General features: G+C 37.8%; 1 protein-coding gene across 5 annotated transcripts in view; it reads right to left on the bottom strand.

Annotated features, from left to right (window-relative positions):
* The window catches only part of ZFYVE28 (zinc finger FYVE-type containing 28), a 309,168-nt gene that overhangs the window by 30,418 nt on the left and 259,459 nt on the right, over nucleotides 1-19,291 (bottom strand). For 4 of the 5 annotated variants that reach the window (XM_073342720.1, XM_073342722.1, XM_073342719.1 and 1 more), the window contains exon 9: nucleotides 14,771-14,875. The exons of the other annotated variant lie outside the window; for it this stretch is intronic. In XM_073342720.1, the coding sequence (XP_073198821.1) occupies nucleotides 14,771-14,875 (105 nt within the window). The remainder of the gene's footprint in view (nucleotides 1-14,770; nucleotides 14,876-19,291) is intronic. 5 annotated transcript variants of the gene reach the window in all.

Here is a 19,291-nt window from a genome sequence, read left to right as displayed (position 1 = left end):
TATTTACAGGAAGATGAAGTATTTAGCATTCAGGATTGCTTGTGCCACTGTTCAAAGAAGAATGGACTTTCCAGAATAATATCAAATATGGTGTTAATAATAATTTCTGGGTTAGATTGGCACAGTTTGCCTTTATCATGATGATCAAACCATATTAATGCAGCAGCACCCTAAATATAAAGAAAGATTGATGAAAATAAAATAATTTATTGAAATAAAGGACTGACCGGTCATATCGTATTTTAAAACATTTTACTTTAATAATGGTATAGGGAATAGTATACAGAGATGCTTTGAAAATCAAAGATGTAGTGTAGGGAAAAAGAAAATGATCAATTGGCAATTAGAGATATAACTTTTTGTATAGCAGTGGTACCCCAAACAGGGGTGGCTATGTCAAAACACGTATCCGAGACTTTGTAGGTTTTAAATGATCTTATAGTAAATTCACTTGAATACTGCAGAGGTTTAAAATATTGGACAGCTATGTCTTCACCATAATTTCAATACCTGATCAGGTAGGTTTTAGAAATCATAGAATCATAGAATATCAGGATGGGAAGGGACCTCAGGAGGTCTTCTAGTCCAATCCCCTGCTCAAAGCAGGACCAATCCCCAATTAAATCATCCCAGCCAGGGCTTTGTCAAGCCTGACCTTAAAAACTTCTAAGGAAGGAGATTCTACCACCTCCCTAGGTAACGCATTCCAGTGTTTCACCACCCTCCTAGTGAAAAAGTTTTTCCTAATATCCAACCTAAACCTCCCCCACTGCAACTTGATCTAGTGGGAACACCTTCCTTATACGATTTCATAATAGCTTTGCAAATAATAGCATGATAACACATAACTTTGATTAAAAATGATCTTTACCAATTCATAGCAGATGTGTAGAAAGCATTTTTAAAAAATGTTATCAGATTGGCCTTGATATGGGATGGTTCAGTGCAGGCACTTGTAAGAAGAGGCTGTTATTTGCACTGATAGCAAATAAATATTATGTTCTGAAGTAATTAGAGAGGTATTTCTTCATTTATTCAGAGTCTCAGTTGAGGGGAAACCTAGTTCCTCTGTTAATAAATTTTCAAAAGAAAATAATCTAATAAATATTGAGAGAAAACCAGAAAGGACAAGGAGTTCCTCTTGTTAAATGTGTATCACACAAACCCTGAATCTATTTTGATTAAAAAAACTAGAACAATATAAAATGCACATGGCACCCATTAAATGGATTACAAGCTGGTTAACTGATAGGTCTCCAAAAGTAATTATAAATGGAGAATCATTGAGCAAGTGCGTTTCCAATGGAGTCCTACAGAAATCAGTTTTTGTCCCTATGCTATTTAACATTTTATCAATGACCTGGAAGAAAGCATGAAATCATCACTGACAAAGTTTGTAGATGACATAAAAATTGGTGGGGTGGTAAATGAAGAGGACAAATCACTGATACAGAGTGATCTGGATTGCTTGGGTACAACCAAACAATATGTATTTTAACACATACCCATCTGGGAACAAAGAATGTAGGTCATATTTACAGGATGGGCATTCTATCCTGGGAAGCAATGACTTTGAAAAAGATTTGGGGATGGTGGTGGATAACCAGCTAAACACAAACTCCCAGTGTGATGCTCGGTTTCAGCAGAGAGTTATATAAGCTTTACATTTATATTACACAAGAACAATTAGTTCTCTTAAAAGGAGATTAAGAGAAGCAGTTGATTATTCACAGCAGGGGGCAGTTGATATCCTACTATGTACAATTCAATAACTTCCTCAGTTCTGAAAAGTAAGAAAGTTCCCCTCTGATATTCTTGTTTCAGGCAATGTCTTTAATTATGACCCTACATTTCATGTAGAGATTTCAGCACATTGTCAGTGTTAGTTTAATAAATCTAAATCAAATGGGCTTCAATTCCATCAAGACAGGTTGCTCTTAGACATAAAATCAAAATGGCTAAGGCCTTGGAGGCTCCACAGCAACAATACAAATATCATCCAGAAAAATATTATATAGAACTGAGTGATTATTCTGGGGGGCATGGATTGGCGTTCACGTCTCATTCCCCGTTAGTAACTGGCAGGGGCCAGGCAAGCTAATGGTCCAACCGGCAGACCAAAGTCAGGGATGAATCCTGGTTATGTGCCACCTGAGGCATGCTGTGCATATGCTAAGAAAAAGTAGTGATTATTCTTACCATATGAATAATCTTAAATTACATGTAATCTGGATACTTCTATTGGTTGTTCTGGGAAACGCTATGAAGCTGTATGAGTATTGGTCCTAAGAAGAAACGTGACATTTCACAGCAAAATCTGAAATGTGAAAATTTCCACTTTTGTTGAAAATTCAAAATTACTTTAGTTTTCAAAAATGTGTTCCTTAAAAAGGTACTATTTTGATGTGGAGTTTAGCTTATTTTGAAGCAGAAATTTGTCTCACTGCAAAACCAAGAGATGATACATTTTGCAGTTAAGTTATTCTGTCATAATTCACACACAAATGAAGTAACATTTCAGAGATGTTGAAATGAGATAAAGCACACTGTAGAAAAATTTGAAAAAATGTTTTCCATGATTACATACATCTTCAGCTTCAAGGAATAATATTAACACTGCTGTACGTCATGCTGGAAATTGGAAAGTGATATCAGTCAGTTCTTTAGTTCTGATCTATATTCCACAGAAAAAGACTTCGGGTCAGATTGTTTTGCTATCATGCTATTATATGCAAAGCTATTATGAAATCATATAAGGAAGGTGTACCCACTAGATTTAGTGTAAATCAGTGTAGCTCCTTTGACTTCCATGGAGTTATGCCAGTTTACATTAGCTGAGGCTCTGGCCCTATGTTAACAATCCCTAAAGTTCCATGGTTAAAAACTGAAATTAGTTTGAAAAAGGAAATTCTGAATTTAAGGCTGTATATATTTGGCTCCCTCATGCATATGCATTATGACACAGTCCTAATTATACTCCTACATACCATTTCTCAAATTATATATTATATCATGCATTCTTTTCTCCCACCTTAGAGATCTAAGTTTGTCTCTTATAATAATTTTCTTTTTATACCTAAGTTAATTTTTTTTGTCATAAGGATCCATTATATTTTTGACTTTGAATGGGATTTTCAAAAGTGCCTACGTAATATAGGATTACAAGTCCCATTGAAATTCATTTAGGTGCTTTCTGGAAATCCCACCCATTGTCTTTTTATATAAAGCCTCTTCTGTAAGTTATTATTCTCATATAATGTTTATATAGCATTAGCACCTAATGGCCTCAACTAGGTCAGGGCGCCAATGTGTGAGGCATTGTACAAATATTAAATGACAATCTCTGACTTACAGAAAGCAAATGGGTGAAGAAATAACTTTCTAAAAAATTAGAAGATATCAGTGTTGGTTTCTACCAGTTTTTATGTCAATAGAGACTTGCTAGGTACCATATTTAGTATTTTGTTCAAATTTTTCTGAAATTTAAATGAAAATATGAAAAAAATGGCAAAATAAAGATATTGGATATTTGGAAAAAAAATAGCTGGGAATGTAAAACCTAAACCATCTGAATTTACTTTCAAGAGTTTTCTGTTTCCATTGTGACAACACTATCTTTCAACAATTTCTCACTCGGTCAAATATGCACCCAAGGCTCTCAGAAATATACAGTCACTTTGGGAAAAGATACTGCAGAATGGAATAGATCTAAACTGCAAAAAACAATCCTTAACTTGAAGATTTTAAAAATAAAATTATTAAAAGCATCTTTGTGGGGGGGACGGTAATAGTATATAGTAATATGTTGAGAGCATCAGCCCAGGAGGTCTGTTGGGGTGTGAATGTATGGGTTTCGGTTTTGATTTTGAACCCTCACTCTCATACTGGAAGGATCTGAGAGCACTAAGGAGACAATGCACTCTTAAGGAGAAGATTGCATTTCATATTAACACATGGAGCTACATTGGCCAGCATAATAAATAGTAATATAATAGTTGACTCCAAAAGAAGCTATCCAGTTATAACTGTGTGAGACAGACAGAAATAGAGACTGAGATGCAGAAATGTAGAATACTTTTTCCCACTTGAGGGACTATAGGAGCTACAGAAATTCATTAGCATAAAGTTTTCACATTCCCCTATTCCCAAAAATCAGTTCTCCTAACACAAAAAAAATTAAATAAATAAAAAACAACAATCTGCTGAAGTCAGTTGTAAAATTTCCCAGAGCCAAGTCCTAATGTATCCAGTCATAGGAGTCAGCACCACAAAAAGCTGATTAATGTATTTAAAAGTGCCCTAAATTTTTAATTAAAAAAAGAAGCCATTTCTCCATTTTTCATGCAGTTCTAAGAGTGGGAAGAAATTCTCTCTTTTTTAAACTTAATTAGTGATTTTACATGACGTCTTCCCGTTGCCAAGAACTCTGCAAAGGTTGCAATTATTGTAGCAATTTAGTTAATTATGTATAATCTTAAAATCCCCAAACAACATTCTATTTTAAGTTTTTGGAAAAAAAGCAATTTGCACTATAAAGTTCATTTTCTTGAATCTAATAATTTATGTGCTATTAATAGCAAGGAAATGCCAATTGGCATTCAACAATGTTTTTATATCTTAAAAATGATAGACAAAGTCAAATTCACTGCCAGAAGCTGGGACTGGTTGACAGGGGATGGATCACTCAATAATTGCCCTGTTCTTTTCATTCCCTCTGAAGCATCTGGCACTGGCCACTGTTGGAAGAGAGGATCCTGGGCTATATGGACCATCAGTCTGACCCAGTATAGCCATTCTTATGTTCTAGGTAACTAAATTATTAAAGGGTGAACTGAAAAATCAAAGGTGGGGCCCTCGTGACTGGAAAAAAATGACTAAGAATTACAATTTGAAATAAAATAAAAAATAAAGAAATAAAATAAAACTGGTGAAAAAGAGTACCACTAGGTATAAATCAGTAGATAAGTTTATTGAACATAGGAAATACAAATGCTCCAACCACAGGCAGTGAGAAGGAACTGAAGGCGGGGAAGTTCTACCCTCACTTCAAAGCACAAGGAGTGGGCTGGGCCACCCCTACAGGTACTTCTAGGGAAAACTCTCTGGCACCAGGATGCACACAACTCTGGTGTAATGAACAGATGCATACCCTCAAAGAATAACAAAACCTTTGCCCTTGTTTAAGATTCTTGTATATTTGTTTTGACTATTTTATTTAGTTTAGATAGAAAAGTAAAAAAATGTATTTAGGGATAATTATTCTATTTCTCCCATATTGGACATTTTAAGCCCTGTATCTCTTCAATATGAAATCTAACAAAAAATAAAAACAAAAATCCTACAAGCTGAAGCTTTACCCTCATGTTATAAGTTTGTTAAATAGTTATAAGTTCATATAACACATCTCAGTATCTTCTTTGGCAACGATTCTATCTCACTCACTCAGGACACTGAAGACACATTAGACATTCGAAAAATTTAACCTGCCTGCAAACAGACTGTGGAATTTTCTAGGTGACATATGGTAGATTAGAAAATGCAGAGACCTTTGGATGTTTTATTTGTGTCTGCTGGGGCTCCACTACAAGTTTGTGAAAACTGGCATTAAAAACCAGGGGAGTCATGAAACACATCAAGAGATTCCTGCTGGTGAAAAACCAGGGGAGTCATGAAACACATCAAGAGATTCCTGCTGGTGAAAAACCAGGGGAGTCATGAAACACATCAAGAGATTCCTGCTGGTGAAAAACCAGGGGAGTCATGAAACACATCAAGAGATTCCTGCTGGTGAAAAACCAGAAAGAGCTGTTACGGTCAAAAATGTCTTGTGGTCTAAGATCATAAGCAAAAGCTGGCAGAGCTGATCAACTCTGATCTCTTTTGTATGCACCACTCCACAGGAAGTGGTCAGAAGATATGGTAATAAAGTAGTAAGGTAAACCATTATATAATACAGTGTATTATACCAGTTCTTCCCAAACAGTGGGTTGAGAAAAGGTTCTAGATGGGTCACAGGGCCCTAAGCAAACACATCCTTCTCCTGGCCCTTGCAGGGGGATGAAGGGATTTAGAAAGTGAGCCCACCTTGCACTCATCCTGCTCATGGGACTGGCTTCCTGCTCTGGGTGTTACAGCCTGTGGCACGGGGTCACAGTGCCATGCAGGTTTTGCCTATCAGGGTTGACTGGAGTCACTGCTGTGGGGTGAGCTCACTCTCCAGACCCAACCCTCACTCACACCCTGAGAACTCCCCTCTGTACGGGGTCAGGATTAGGGTTGCCGTGCTGCTGGGGGAGGGTGCATACATGCAAGGTGGGTTTCCACACAAGACAAAATGCAGTTGATCGGTCACCTTAGTAAAAAGTTTGGGAACTACTGTATTTTACTATTATGTATTATTAGATATAACTATTAAAATAGCAGGTTGTGAATAAGAGTTCCATATCAAATACCCAGACTCACAGAGCTTAAAACATGCACAGACAATCTAGAATCGAACACCTTCCAGCAGGAATGTTAACAATTTAGGACGAAAAAAACAACTGTTGCATATTCTGATTTTCTCTTTACACACAAATCCCTTCCTCCTCCCTCAGCTACACTGGTTGAGATCTTTACTTTCCTGACCCTAGAATCTAAAGCTTTATATGCAGAGTAGTTAGCAGCAGCCTTTATAAATTCTGAACTGTCTTTTCAGAAATGAGAGCAAGGAAAGGGGAAAAAATAATCTACAGTTACCCAGTGACCAAAATGTGGTATTCCCAAACAAAAGCCTAAATTAAGATAGAGTTAAGGTTGTACTGCCAATACGTATACCTTAAACAAAAACACGCACACCCCCTCTGATTGGAACAATGTAATTAAAAAATTAAACATCTGAAAGTGAGGAAATTCACAGTTGAGCTTAATCAAGTAACTGATCCATCCCCATGTTCCTGATCACACATGGATTTGCCCGAAACATCTTTAATCTCCACACATTATAGCCTCCTGCATTTCCAGTAGAAGCCACCTCTCCCACTATATCATCCCACAATTTACATATTACCACAATAGCCATCCACTCACTTCATATGAGCCACCTTGCCAATCACAAAGCCTCCACCAATTCACCTTCCTTTCATGAACCAGACAAACATCATCTCACCTCTTCCTCTACTGACCAAAGATGGCCTTGTGACTCCTTGTCCCACATTCCCTCAAATACATGTTTGTTCAGCACATGCATCCACACTGACAGTCCAGGATTTACGCAAACTGTTGAAAACAGGGCTTTGGAGCTGTGCTCTGGCTCCACTCCAGCTCCAGGCAAAAACCTGCAGCTCCACTGCTCTGGAGCTGCTCCGCGCTCCAGCTCTAGGCTCTGCTCCAAAGCCCTGGTTGAAAATATACAATTTTACCTTTCCTGGGTATTTGGCTGGTTTCATCATTTTACATTAATTATTTAGTAACAAGAACAGGAGATCTTGCCCTAATTAGCATTTCCCCCCTCTCTAACTATAAAGACTTCGGTGTCTGGTTTAGACATTAGTATTTGCTGTTTGAGTAACTGCAATGCCCATTAAAGGTCTGAAATCCAGCATCCCATTGACTTATGTGGGTTTTGGATCATTCTAAAGGAAATAAGATTCACCTTGCACTCAAAATATGGCATTAATATTTTCCAAAGAAGTTGATGGTGCAGTGCTGCTACATGGAGGATTTGAGTTACTTGCCATGCTTAAGACATCAACTCACACAGTTAGATCTAGTGAGATTGGAGTAGTCAAGTAATTAAACCAGAACTTCCCCTCTGAATTATTATTATATTCAAAAGAGCTGTCTGGGGTTTTTGGGAAAAATAATCCAAAACACAGATATTAAATGGAGAGACATGTTTCTCTGATAAAAACAGTGTTAGTCTGCTGGAGAAGGCACCAATTTTATTATTAAAAGGCCCCAAAATTATTATTTCCTATTAGTCCACAATTTTCCCTTTTCTCATATGAGTAGCTGAATCAGATCATCACTGACAGGGGGCTTTAGCTCTTTTCAGTCTGTGTGAGCAGTCATTACAGAAGTGGAGACAAGGGAAAAGGAAATTGTAATTCAAAAATTAAGAAGTGGACTGTAGCACACACCTTAGCCAGGCAAGTGGACTGTTACTAATTCATTAATATATCTTCTTCACTTACATTTTTTTAAAATTGATGAAGTCTTTACTTAGCTAAATAAAGCAACCTTGTGCTTCCGTTGTCGACACTCTTGCATTCCCTCCCCCTTTTCCCACAATGTGTTCTACACCCATCTGCTTCATTTTTACTATAGCGCCAATCCTGTAAAGCATTTAAGCTCATGCTTAACTTTAAGCACATGAGTAGTCCCATTAATTTATCTTCAATTAAACAATTTAAACACATGTTGTAAAGTGCTTGTGAGGATCTAGCCCAATAACTTGAAGGGATGGTGAGAGCTGAGAAAGAAGGGACTTCTGCAGACAACATTTAATTTTAAAAGCGACTGACTTTCATAGCTGAGTAAAGAACATATACCTGAAATCTAAATTGATTAGATTCAAGCATTACACTTTATTTCTTTAACAATATAAAAAAGTTCTTCAATGTGTGTACACTTATAGAAAAAGAAAGGAAAAGGAAACAAATTCTTTCACTGAATCTTTGTGTTTGCATACATAGTGGATAAATTCTGTTCTCTGTCTACTGATGTCAATTCCACTGAAGTCAAAGGTGTTGTTCCAGACTTACACTGGTGTAACTAAGATCAAACATTTGCCTCGTGCTGGGAAGTTGCATGATACACAGATCACTCTGAAACCCCAGAGAAAGTGTAATATGTTTATTTTCTATTGATAAAAATGACAAGTGATTTTGACTGCCTCAATTTTGGGTGCTTAACTTGGAAAAAATTTGCAGAGGGCCAATTTCCAGAAAGTGCTGAGCACCCAACCATCTGAAAATTGGGCTCTTTGTTGAGTTTAAGCTGGCCACCCAGAAATGGAGGTATGTAACATCACCAGTTACTTTGAAATATTTGACTTACATATATGTCCGTAAGGGCACATTATTCAATAAATACATTTGACCTTATCCTTATCCATAAGTATATTGTGTTAGTGGTAAATTCCTCTGTTACTATTAAAGTTAAGATGTGATTGCACATAAAAGATTTAGCTGTTGACATCATTATACAATGTTTGGAAACAGCCAGTATGGTATTGTTCTGATAGTGCCAAAAAGGTGTGTGGAGCACTGGCTGGGAAAAAGACAAGACAGGACAGCAGGGCATGTGATGATTCAATGCATCTCCTAAGCAGCTTTCTTCAATAGGATTCCACTGACTCTCAACTAGAATTTAAAGTTCACCTTCTCCCATCCCCCTGTCCCCCAACCCCCAGCAAAAATCCTGAAGGAAAGCAGGTAGTGGCAACATCAGGTTATTCTTCCCTGAATGCATGGATCCAGGCTTATATAAGGAAGTGGAATATTCTCCTCTTGGTGAATCTAGCCCTAAAAGATTAAGTAGAGGGCATTTTAGATCACAGACTCATCTTCAGGTGCAGGGATGATGGTGGTGGGGAGTTGTATGTGCATAATTTCTCCTCCACTGCAACATGAGAAACACTGCAGGGTCCATGTATCATTCTGAATTAAATTGTTTAATTGTTTCAATTCCATGACAACTGGTAGCTAGAAAGTTTTTCTTACTTCTTTGTAATATCAGTGTCAGTTAGCCTACTATAACCTTCAAAGGATTATCGCAGCAGCATGAAGAAATTGATGTTCAAGTAGTAAATGCTTCCCTCTTCCTCTGCTCGTCTGACAGATAAATAATGTTAAAGAGATATTTAGGGTTAACCCAATCTTCTCTGCTCTCAGAGATGCATCTCTCACTCTAAAGAGTTTGACAACCCTAAGGGAAATTCATTAATGAAATGTTGCCAAATAAAATATGAAACTATACTGCAAAAGGGCATACATGAAAAAATAGCACTAACTTAAATAAGAAAAGGGAAACAAGTGATTAATTGTTTTGTGTGACTTGGTTTCTCAGGGGTTCATGTAAATATATTTTTTAAATTTCAATCCACATTAGTTCTCAACCTCTGAACTTTGATTTCTGCATAGAGTTCAAAGTCAAAAGCCAAAAAACAAATAGTTCAACCTACCAAATTTGTCCTGTGTTGGCATCAAATCAACTCAATTTGGGCCAGAGTACAATACCCTTACTCACAATGAATAGTACCTTACACCACAAAGAGTCCCACTGAAGTCAACAGGACTACTTGTGCAGTAAGATAGTGTGCATAGCAGTATCACGCTCTGGAGCTATTTGAATTATTTCAATGCAAAACTCACAAAGCTCAAAACTGGACACAGGTTTGCTCATAAGCATTATGAATGTTAGCAAACTCTCCCATTAATGTGCTTAAAACTGAAAATTTGTAACAACATCCTAAAGCAAGCAAGTAAATTTAACATGGTTTGGGATTACACTGGACAAAATGACAGGTTTCAGAGTAGCAGCCATATTAGTCTGTATCTGCAAAAAGAAAAGGAGGACTTGTGGACCTTAGAGACTAACAAATTTATCTGAGCATAAGCTTTCGTGAGCTACAGCTCACTTCATCGGATGCATGCAGTGGAAAATACAGGGGGGAGATATTATATACACAGAGAACATGAAACAATGGGTGTTACCATACACACTATAACGAAAGTAATCAGCAGGAGAGAAAAAAACCCTTTTGTTTCTATGCCAACAGGTGATATTCATTCCCTTCCACAAAAGTAAATAATGCATTTTGATTCCTATTTACATTCTTATTGCAGGTTATTAGAGAAAACAGCAAAAAGGTAAACATTTAGACCACACATTTAAGAGTAAAGAAGGAAAAAAGAATCAATAAAAGTGCCAAAAATAACAAAGACGCATGAGGGGTACAACTCAGGAAGAGTGCAATAATGTAACAGAGAAAAGGTAAGACTGTAAAAAGCTAGTTGAGAGAATGAAACAAACATTGCAGAAGTTAAGAAAGGAGATTTTTCAAGTACATAAGGAGCTGCTGGGGACCTTTACAAGACAGCAGAGAGAGTTTAATGATGGAAAACACTGCAAAAAGCGTTAGTAAATGACTCGTATGATTGCTTAGGAGGGACACAGTTACCTGTCCAGCACGTTTTCCATAATATATAAGAATGATGCCCAAGGAGCTTGAGTTACATTAAAACATTATAAAATTCTGGAGAAAGATATTGATGAAAAAACTGTAAGATACCAGGACAAAATGGAGCTCCTTTTATGATGGTTAAGGTGGTAAGAGGAACACGTTTAGAGAGATTGAAAAGCTTATGACAAAAAGGAAAGTTCTCAGGTGCTGGAAAGACAAATACTGTGTATGTATTTAAAAGGATCTAGTAAACTAGGGCTGCAATCCAGGAAAGCACTTAAGCACCTGGTTTAATTTAAGGCACACAAGTATTCTCAATGCTTTAAATCAGGATAGTGACAGGGTTAAAGTTAAGCACGTTCTTTAGTGCTTTGCTGAATGGGGGGTTTCACTATGAAGCTTTGACTCCTAGTAACTTTGATCAGATAGAGAGTTGGAAAATTCTTAATTTTTACAATGGCATCCAGGGATTTAGCAATGATTCTCACAGTGACATAGCATGGATATTCACACAACAATGCAAGCCTTATAAATCTGACTTAATTTTCAGAAGAAACAACACAGAACACGAAGAAGTGAAAAAGGTGTAGACACAAGTTATCTTAACTACAAGAAACATTAGTACAGTGGCACACAAAATACTAATTTACAAGGACAGGTGAATATGGTGCAGGAGATATGCTGCTCTAGCTGATAAAGACTTACTTGTCCTCAAGGCTCCTGTAATCTCTGGTGAACACTTGAGATATCCTGTATTGCCCATTTAGCAATCACTGCGCCTGGAGTGGACTTATTCCAGTGTTACACAGCGTGCTTAGCAGAGGCCAACCACATTTGGCAAATAAAATTTTCTTTATTCAAAGTAAATTGGTAAGTGGAAATACTTCAAAAATGGAAAGACACAAAGAATGGTTTTACCATGCAAAGATAAACACATTAATCAAAGAAACAGAAAGGACAGATACAATAAGACCACTTTACATTTAATTCCCCTCACCAAAAAAACTAAGGTCTTGTCTATTTGGGGACACTCAGAAAAGTTCATCTGTATTAACTAAAGGTGTACATTTACAGTGGATTAGTTAAACTGCATTAAACCCCTGTATAGATGCTCTCGTTCAGAATTAAAGTGGCCTCAATTCAGTTTAGTTTAATTCACTTTAATATAAACCCAAATTCCTTGAGCAACATTTCTAGATATTCTGGAAAATTTACTGGACTGGTATGTCTGACCCTTGTACTATGCACTTTGAATTAAACTAAACTGAATTAAAGCCACTTTAATTCTGAATGAGAGAGTCCACTCAGGGATTTAATGCAGTTCAATTAATTTACTTTTAATTCACACCTTTTAGTTAACTTGGATTAATTTTCTGGAGTAGCCCCATGTATACAAGCCCTAAAAGATGCAAATGAAGGCAAAGGAAGGATGGGATGCTTAGAATAATTTAGGAGTAATGGGTTTACCTAGAAAAAAAATCAAAGATTAAAAAACCTCAAGAAAGTTTTGTGCAATTGACATTTCAGACAGACATGTGCGGGATCAACTTACAGCCAGAGTCAAAGATAAAAAATTCAATAAGATGGGAGGAAAACAGACTTTCCAACAACTTTTTTTATGATTGCTGATAAAAATTAGTGCAACATGCAAACAGAAAAGGTGGGAAGAGCAGGAATTGCATAACCCATCAGGAAAACTAGATGCCTCCCTAGAATGCCATTATTTGGCATTTGGAAGTACAGAAATCATTTTAACTGCAATCTTACAATGGAGGCACTCAAAAAAAATTATTATTTTGATATGGTACTTCCTCTGACATTTTTAGAGAAAGACCATCTTTCCCCCCATTCCTGCTTCCCTAAACTTCTCAAACTCTTGAATTCTTGATCCTACACCAAGGTCAAGGAGCACTGAATACATATAAACAGTTGAAAAATAAAGAGGCAAGAAGAAGAACAAAAGAAGAAAAGCAGAGAATTATCACAGATCTAGAAACACCAGAAATGACTAAAATCTCAGTATCTCTCCGAATGTCCTGTTAAAAAGGCAATGTCATTTCTATGACAATACTAAAAAAGCAAAAGAACCTTTATTTCTGTTTTAATAACCTTTTGTTGCCCTAAAATGTATTCCCTCATAAGTAAGGCTTGAGTTTGTCACAGAGGTCATGGAAGTAATGAATTCTCTGACTTTCTAGGACCCCTGTAACTTCTGCAGTGGCCTGTGTGGCTGGCCCGGTGGCCTCTGAGCAGCTCGAGCAGCTCCTGGGCCAGCCTCACTGGCTGCTACTGGGGTAGTCATGGGCTATTTCCCCCTCCTCCCTCCCCCCCCCCCCCGCAGCAGCTGCAGAAGTTTGGATGTGGGAGGGGGATCAGGTCCGGGGATTGCAGCGTGGGAAGGGGTGAGGGCTCTGGGTGGCACTTACCTTGGGGGGACTCCCCAGAAGTGGCAACATGTCCCTCCCTCCTCAGCTCCTAGTTCTGAGCGCTGCCTCCACCCACAGGCATCGCCCCCGCAGCTCACAGTTCCTGGCCCATGGGAGCTGTGGAGCTGGGGCTTGGAGCAGGGGCAGCACATGGAGCTATAAGCTGAGGGAGGGACAGCCCCCGTCCCCTCCTCCCCAACACCAGCGATGGTCTTGGGCTGCGCACTGCCACCTGCACCCCCCAGCACCAGCAGGGGTCCCGGATTGCCCCCCCTCCATTGAGGACCCATCGCGCCCCCCAGGGCCACACACCCCTGAGCTGCCCCTTGCTTGAGCACCCACGGCACTCCCTGGGCCATACCCCCCCAAGATTTAGTCAGGGGTATATAATACAAGTCATGGACAGGTCATGGGCCATGAATTTTTGTTTACTACCTGTATTTTTGGGCCACAAAATAATAGAAAAACTAAATAAACTGTTCTTAGTTGTAAAAAGAAAAGGAGTACTTGTGGCACCTTAGAGACTAACCAATTTATTTGAGCATGAGCTTTCGTGAGCTACAGATGCTCAAATAAATTGGTTAGTCTCTAAGGTGCCACAAGTACTCCTTTTCTTTTTGCGAATACAGACTAACACGGCTGTTACTCTGAAACCTGTTCTTAGTTGTGACATTCCTCTGATTTTACTATTAGATCCCAGGGAAGCAGAAAACAGATGGCAGAAGCATGCCATCTGGAAAGCCAAGACCTAGTAATGTATAGTCACTCACTGTTTTTCAGTAATAGTCTCTTTCTGCGATGAAGTCCTTTTGTATCAGGTGTATAAAACTCTCAGTCTAAAATGTATTTTAAAAGCTAGTTATCTTAAGTACCTCTTTAGGAATGTACCTAAAAAGTACCTCTTTGAACATAATGAAAAATGAGATCAGATGATGATCCCAAATGTTGCACAATTCATTGTTGTGTACCTCATGACGATGCTCCGCAAACAGTAAGACTCTCACAATGACTTTATTAGCATACAAAACGAGCTTCACAAATAAACGTGCCTGTGTTCTGAAAGGAAGAATTATCTGAAGTGCTGCTGTCACTTTAGTGTTAATTCAATGAAAAATTTTCGTCAACCATCACTCAATACAATTAGTCAAATGTGACTGTGAAGTGAGATTATTATTACCTCAGAGTGTATATGCTGGAGAGACTACATGTAGTGACAGAAACACTGTCATAGTCACTGCTGGAGATGGAGTTGAGGGGGGAATCACGTAAGCCATCCTGAGAACTGAAAAAAGCATATGGAAACAAAATGAACGGCTGAAAAGAACAAAAATGAGAATAGAGCAATGGGTCACAAATGATCATACCAAAAAAAGAAAAGTAAACCGACAGTAACACTCATTTACTCTCTGGGAGCCCAGGTATATATTTGAACGTATTTTAGATTAGTACAAAAAGCGCAGATCAACTGGTAGGATTAATGGGCATGCTCTCTGTGAAAATCATCAATTTAATTTATAGTATGCAGTTAAGAACACTGGGGAAAGAACAAAAGACCCTAGTTATTTTAAAGTGTGAGTGCAAATGTGTCTACATGTTGTAAATATTGGCCTACATTTTAGAATGAAGATACACCATGACCAGGCATCCTGAAAATCATTGTATGTTTCATACCAATATAACCACAGAAATAAGCCCAAAGAACTTTTAAAATGCCAAGACAAGTTTCAGCTAACAGTTTCCAAACTGCTGGAAGGAAGGAAGGAAAAGAATGGGAAGGGAAAGTCAATGTGGTAAATGGAGAGTTGCTTCTTGCTTCCTGTCCTGCTGCTATACTATATGATTTAACAAGTCCATTATTCAGTAAGTCAGCACAGGACTGCATGGCCCCCAAAATTGCCATGTGGCTCAAAATTTTATCTAAAGCCTGATTGACATTCCTATGCAGAGCTTGAAAGAATGGCCACATGACAAACCACTGCTACTTTATAAATCTACTGGCTACCGAGCAAAACATGAACTATTTAAAACAATGGACTACACCCAACAATGAAACAGCTTGTAAATATTATATGATCTTTAAAGGGACACTGTCGACTTGAAATGTAGCCAATTTCAAAATTAGAATTAAAAATAGTTTCAGGCAGTACTCCTGCTGCACCTTACTAATTTGCAAATAACAGTGTTTATATCTCAGTGACAATTTGCCACTCTGCTATTGGAAGTTCCACACACTGAAGGAAATTAATTTACAGTAGATAAAGAAAAATGTACTCCTGAGCAAATTTACCACAGTAGTATTGGTTCTAGGCATTACAAAAAAAATCTTTAAAGCCCTTTGAGCGAATGAGTTCTGACAATGAAAATCTTTAGACATCCAAAGTCTGTCTTAGAAATATATTTAGTTTGAAGAAACGTAATTGGTTAATTTGAATTAATTGTTTTATTCCTCTACCTGACAATTTGTGAAATTCTCATGCATTTTGACTGGCATGTATGTATGGGGTATGCATTCAAGACAGGTGTAAACTAGATTCTCTACTCCGGTCATATTTAAAACACAGCTAGTTTTGCAGGCAAGTGTCCAGAAGAACACTTAAGGGGAATTTTTCAAAGGTACATGCTCTAATCTAATTAAGAAACAATAAGATTTGTTTGCATGCCTCCCACACATTGCTTTCAAAATATACCCCTTCATGTTCCTCATTTCTGATTGCAAAATTAAAAAATAAATCCCAGAGTATATTATGTTTTAGTTGAAAGAAGGAGTGTCACACTGGGAAAATAATTTATCAGACTTCAACAAAAATCCATTTAATTTTCATTTGTTTTAAGTAATTTCCCTTGCCAGTTCTGCTCACTGTGAAGAGACATTTGCATTTAAACAAAGATTCGCTCTCATACTCATCTTCACCTTCTTAATTCTGAAATATGGTCATACTGCTAATATATGGCATCATAATCAGTTCTATGGCAGCAAAATGATGTAATAAATACAAGATTATGAGTCCACAGTATGATCACACAGGAGAAACTGCCTTGTCAAGATGAAAGCTACTGCTCAAACTCAAATATCTTCAGTAGGAGTAACACTATTATAGAATACAGAAAACGATTAGCAGTTTCTTCTTTTATAATTTTTCTATCTCACTTTTGCCCCTCATCTGAAATTTCCTCCAGCTGGTAATAGTTTCTTCAAGAAGGGAACAAGTCCTGCTTTCCTTATTTACTTTTCTGTTAAATCCTGCATGAAGAAACCCAGTGGTTATTTCTCAGTTTCCAGCAATACAGAAATATTGTATCCAGTTTTGCTAAATTTAGTAGTCCACACATTGTAAACATCAGGAGTCAGACTGCAAACATTTTAAAACTGGCTAAAGAGCCAGGTGATTTTTAAAAAACATTCCAGATTATTTATTAGGGCTGTAGATTAATCGCAGTTAACTCACGTGATTAACTCAAAAAATTAATCGTGATTAATCGCACTGTTAAACAATAGAATACCAGTTGAAATGTGTTAAATATTTTGGATGTTTTTCTACATTTTCAAATATATTGATTTCTATTACAACACAGAATATGAAGTGTACAGTGCTCACTTAATATTACTATTTTGATTACAAATATTTCCACTGTAAAAATAATAAACAAAATAAATAGTATTTTTCAATTCACCTCACTCAAGTACTGTAGTGCAATCTCTTTATCATGAAAGTGTAACTTACAAAGGTAGATATTTTTTTTTGTTACATAACCACTCAAAAACAAAACAATGTAAAACTTCAGAGCCTACAAGCCCATTCAGGCCTACTTCTTGTTCAGTGCTGCCCCACTTCTTATTTACAATGTCACCTGAAAGTGAGAACAGGCATTTGCATGGCACTTTTGTAGCCAGCATTGAAAGGTATTTATGTGACAGATATGCTAAACGTTACTATGCCCCTTCATACTTCGGCCACCATTCCAGAGGACATGCTTTCATGCCGATGATGCTTGTTAAAAAAAATTTGTTAATTAAATTTGTGACTGAATTTCTTGGGGGAGAATTGTATGTCTCCTGTTCTGTTTTACCCACATTCTGCCACATATTTCATGTTATAGCAATCTTGGATGGTGACCCAGCCCATGTTCATTTTAAGAACACTTTCACTGCAGATTTGACAAAACGCAAAGAAGGTACAAATGTGAGATTTCTAAAGATAGCGACAACCCTTGACCCAAGGTTTTAAAAATCTGAAGTGCCTTCCAAAGTCTTAGAAGGATGAGGTGTGGAGCATGCTTTCAGAAGTCTTAAAAGAGCAACACTCAGATGTGGAAACTACAGAACCTGAACCTTAGAACGTTGCTTAGGAATATGAAAACGACACTGCCCTGAATCACATAAGTTACATTGACTTAAAGTGGTGTCCACACTGCACCGTGTTGGTGGGAGATGCTCTCCACCGACATAACTTCTGCCTCTCGTGGAGGTGGAGTAATTATGCCAACGGGAGTGCGCTCTCCCATTGGCATAGTGTGTCTTCACCAGTGCACCGATGTAGCGTGGTAGTGTAGACTTACCCGCAGACATGGTCTGCAGACCTCAGGTTGAAAACCACTGGTTGAAGAGGAATCAGAAAAAAAAAGTGTCTGAATTCCACTCCACACTCCCATCGCTTGTCAAAGGTTTTTTTGTCAGGTGCCAAAGACCTGTGCCTGCTAAAATTTGCCCCTTGGGGTCTCTTCCATCATTTAAATGTATGCCTGCTAGTAATTCTAATTAATGCATATGCTTCTGCAATGTGCTTTAGAATTTAAGCTACTTAAATTCAACAATAGACTTTATAGGTTAGACAGAGTTAGTCTTGCTGTTATTCCTCCATATCTATACAAATAAAAAATTTCTGAGACTTTTGGGTACTGTATCTGTCTCAGACTTAAAAATTATCTGCTATATGGCTAAATAGGTGCAAACTCTTGGTTGACTAACCTGTCAACATGTAATGTAGATTTATGTCAGGCCATCTTCATACCAGAGAAATTCCTCTGACTCCATTTTGTGTCCCTAGCTTTTATTTGGAATAAGCAAAAGTCACTCCACCATTAGAAGCTGCAGGTCACACACAACTGAAAGCTGCAGGTCACATGATAAGGTTAGCAAGTCATAGGTCTGGGGTAAACAACAGCAGTGAGCGTTTGGAATGTGCACCCCAGAATAAGGTAATGTAGGCATGCATTCAAGCTGATAATGTTTGGCAGGGAGCATGAGCAGAAAAGACCTGATAAGACAGTGAGCGTGTGCAGTAAAGATCTGATAGCTGACAGAACAGTATAAAAGGCAGACGGCTAAAATGGTTAAGAGAGGAGTGAACAAGGAGTTACGAAAATGAGGAAAGAAGTTATACAGGTGAGAGGTGGAGAGTGGATGAACTGGCAAGAGAGCTGATCAAGAGAGGCAGCTACAGCAGCAGCAAAAGAAAGCCGACAAGACAAAGGAAGCCTCCAAGTTTTTAAATCATAGTATTAGAGTGTGTGTGTGTGTGTGTGTATGTGTGTGTGTGTGTGTGAAAATGTCTGAGTGTGTGTTAATTGTAATTTACCTCTGTAAACCAAAGTACAATTTAAGAACTGCTGTCAGTGATCCGTTGCAGACCAGATATCTGTAACAGAGCTCAACCATTTAGAATAATTTGAACTGTATGCAGTTGCGTTCTGAATACTC

The sequence above is a fragment of the Lepidochelys kempii genome, chromosome 4, assembly GCF_965140265.1.
Source record: "Lepidochelys kempii isolate rLepKem1 chromosome 4, rLepKem1.hap2, whole genome shotgun sequence".
Lineage (NCBI taxonomy): Eukaryota > Metazoa > Chordata > Testudines > Cheloniidae > Lepidochelys > Lepidochelys kempii.
Note: the sequence above shows the minus strand (reverse complement) of the source record. Positions and strands in the feature narration are given on the sequence as shown.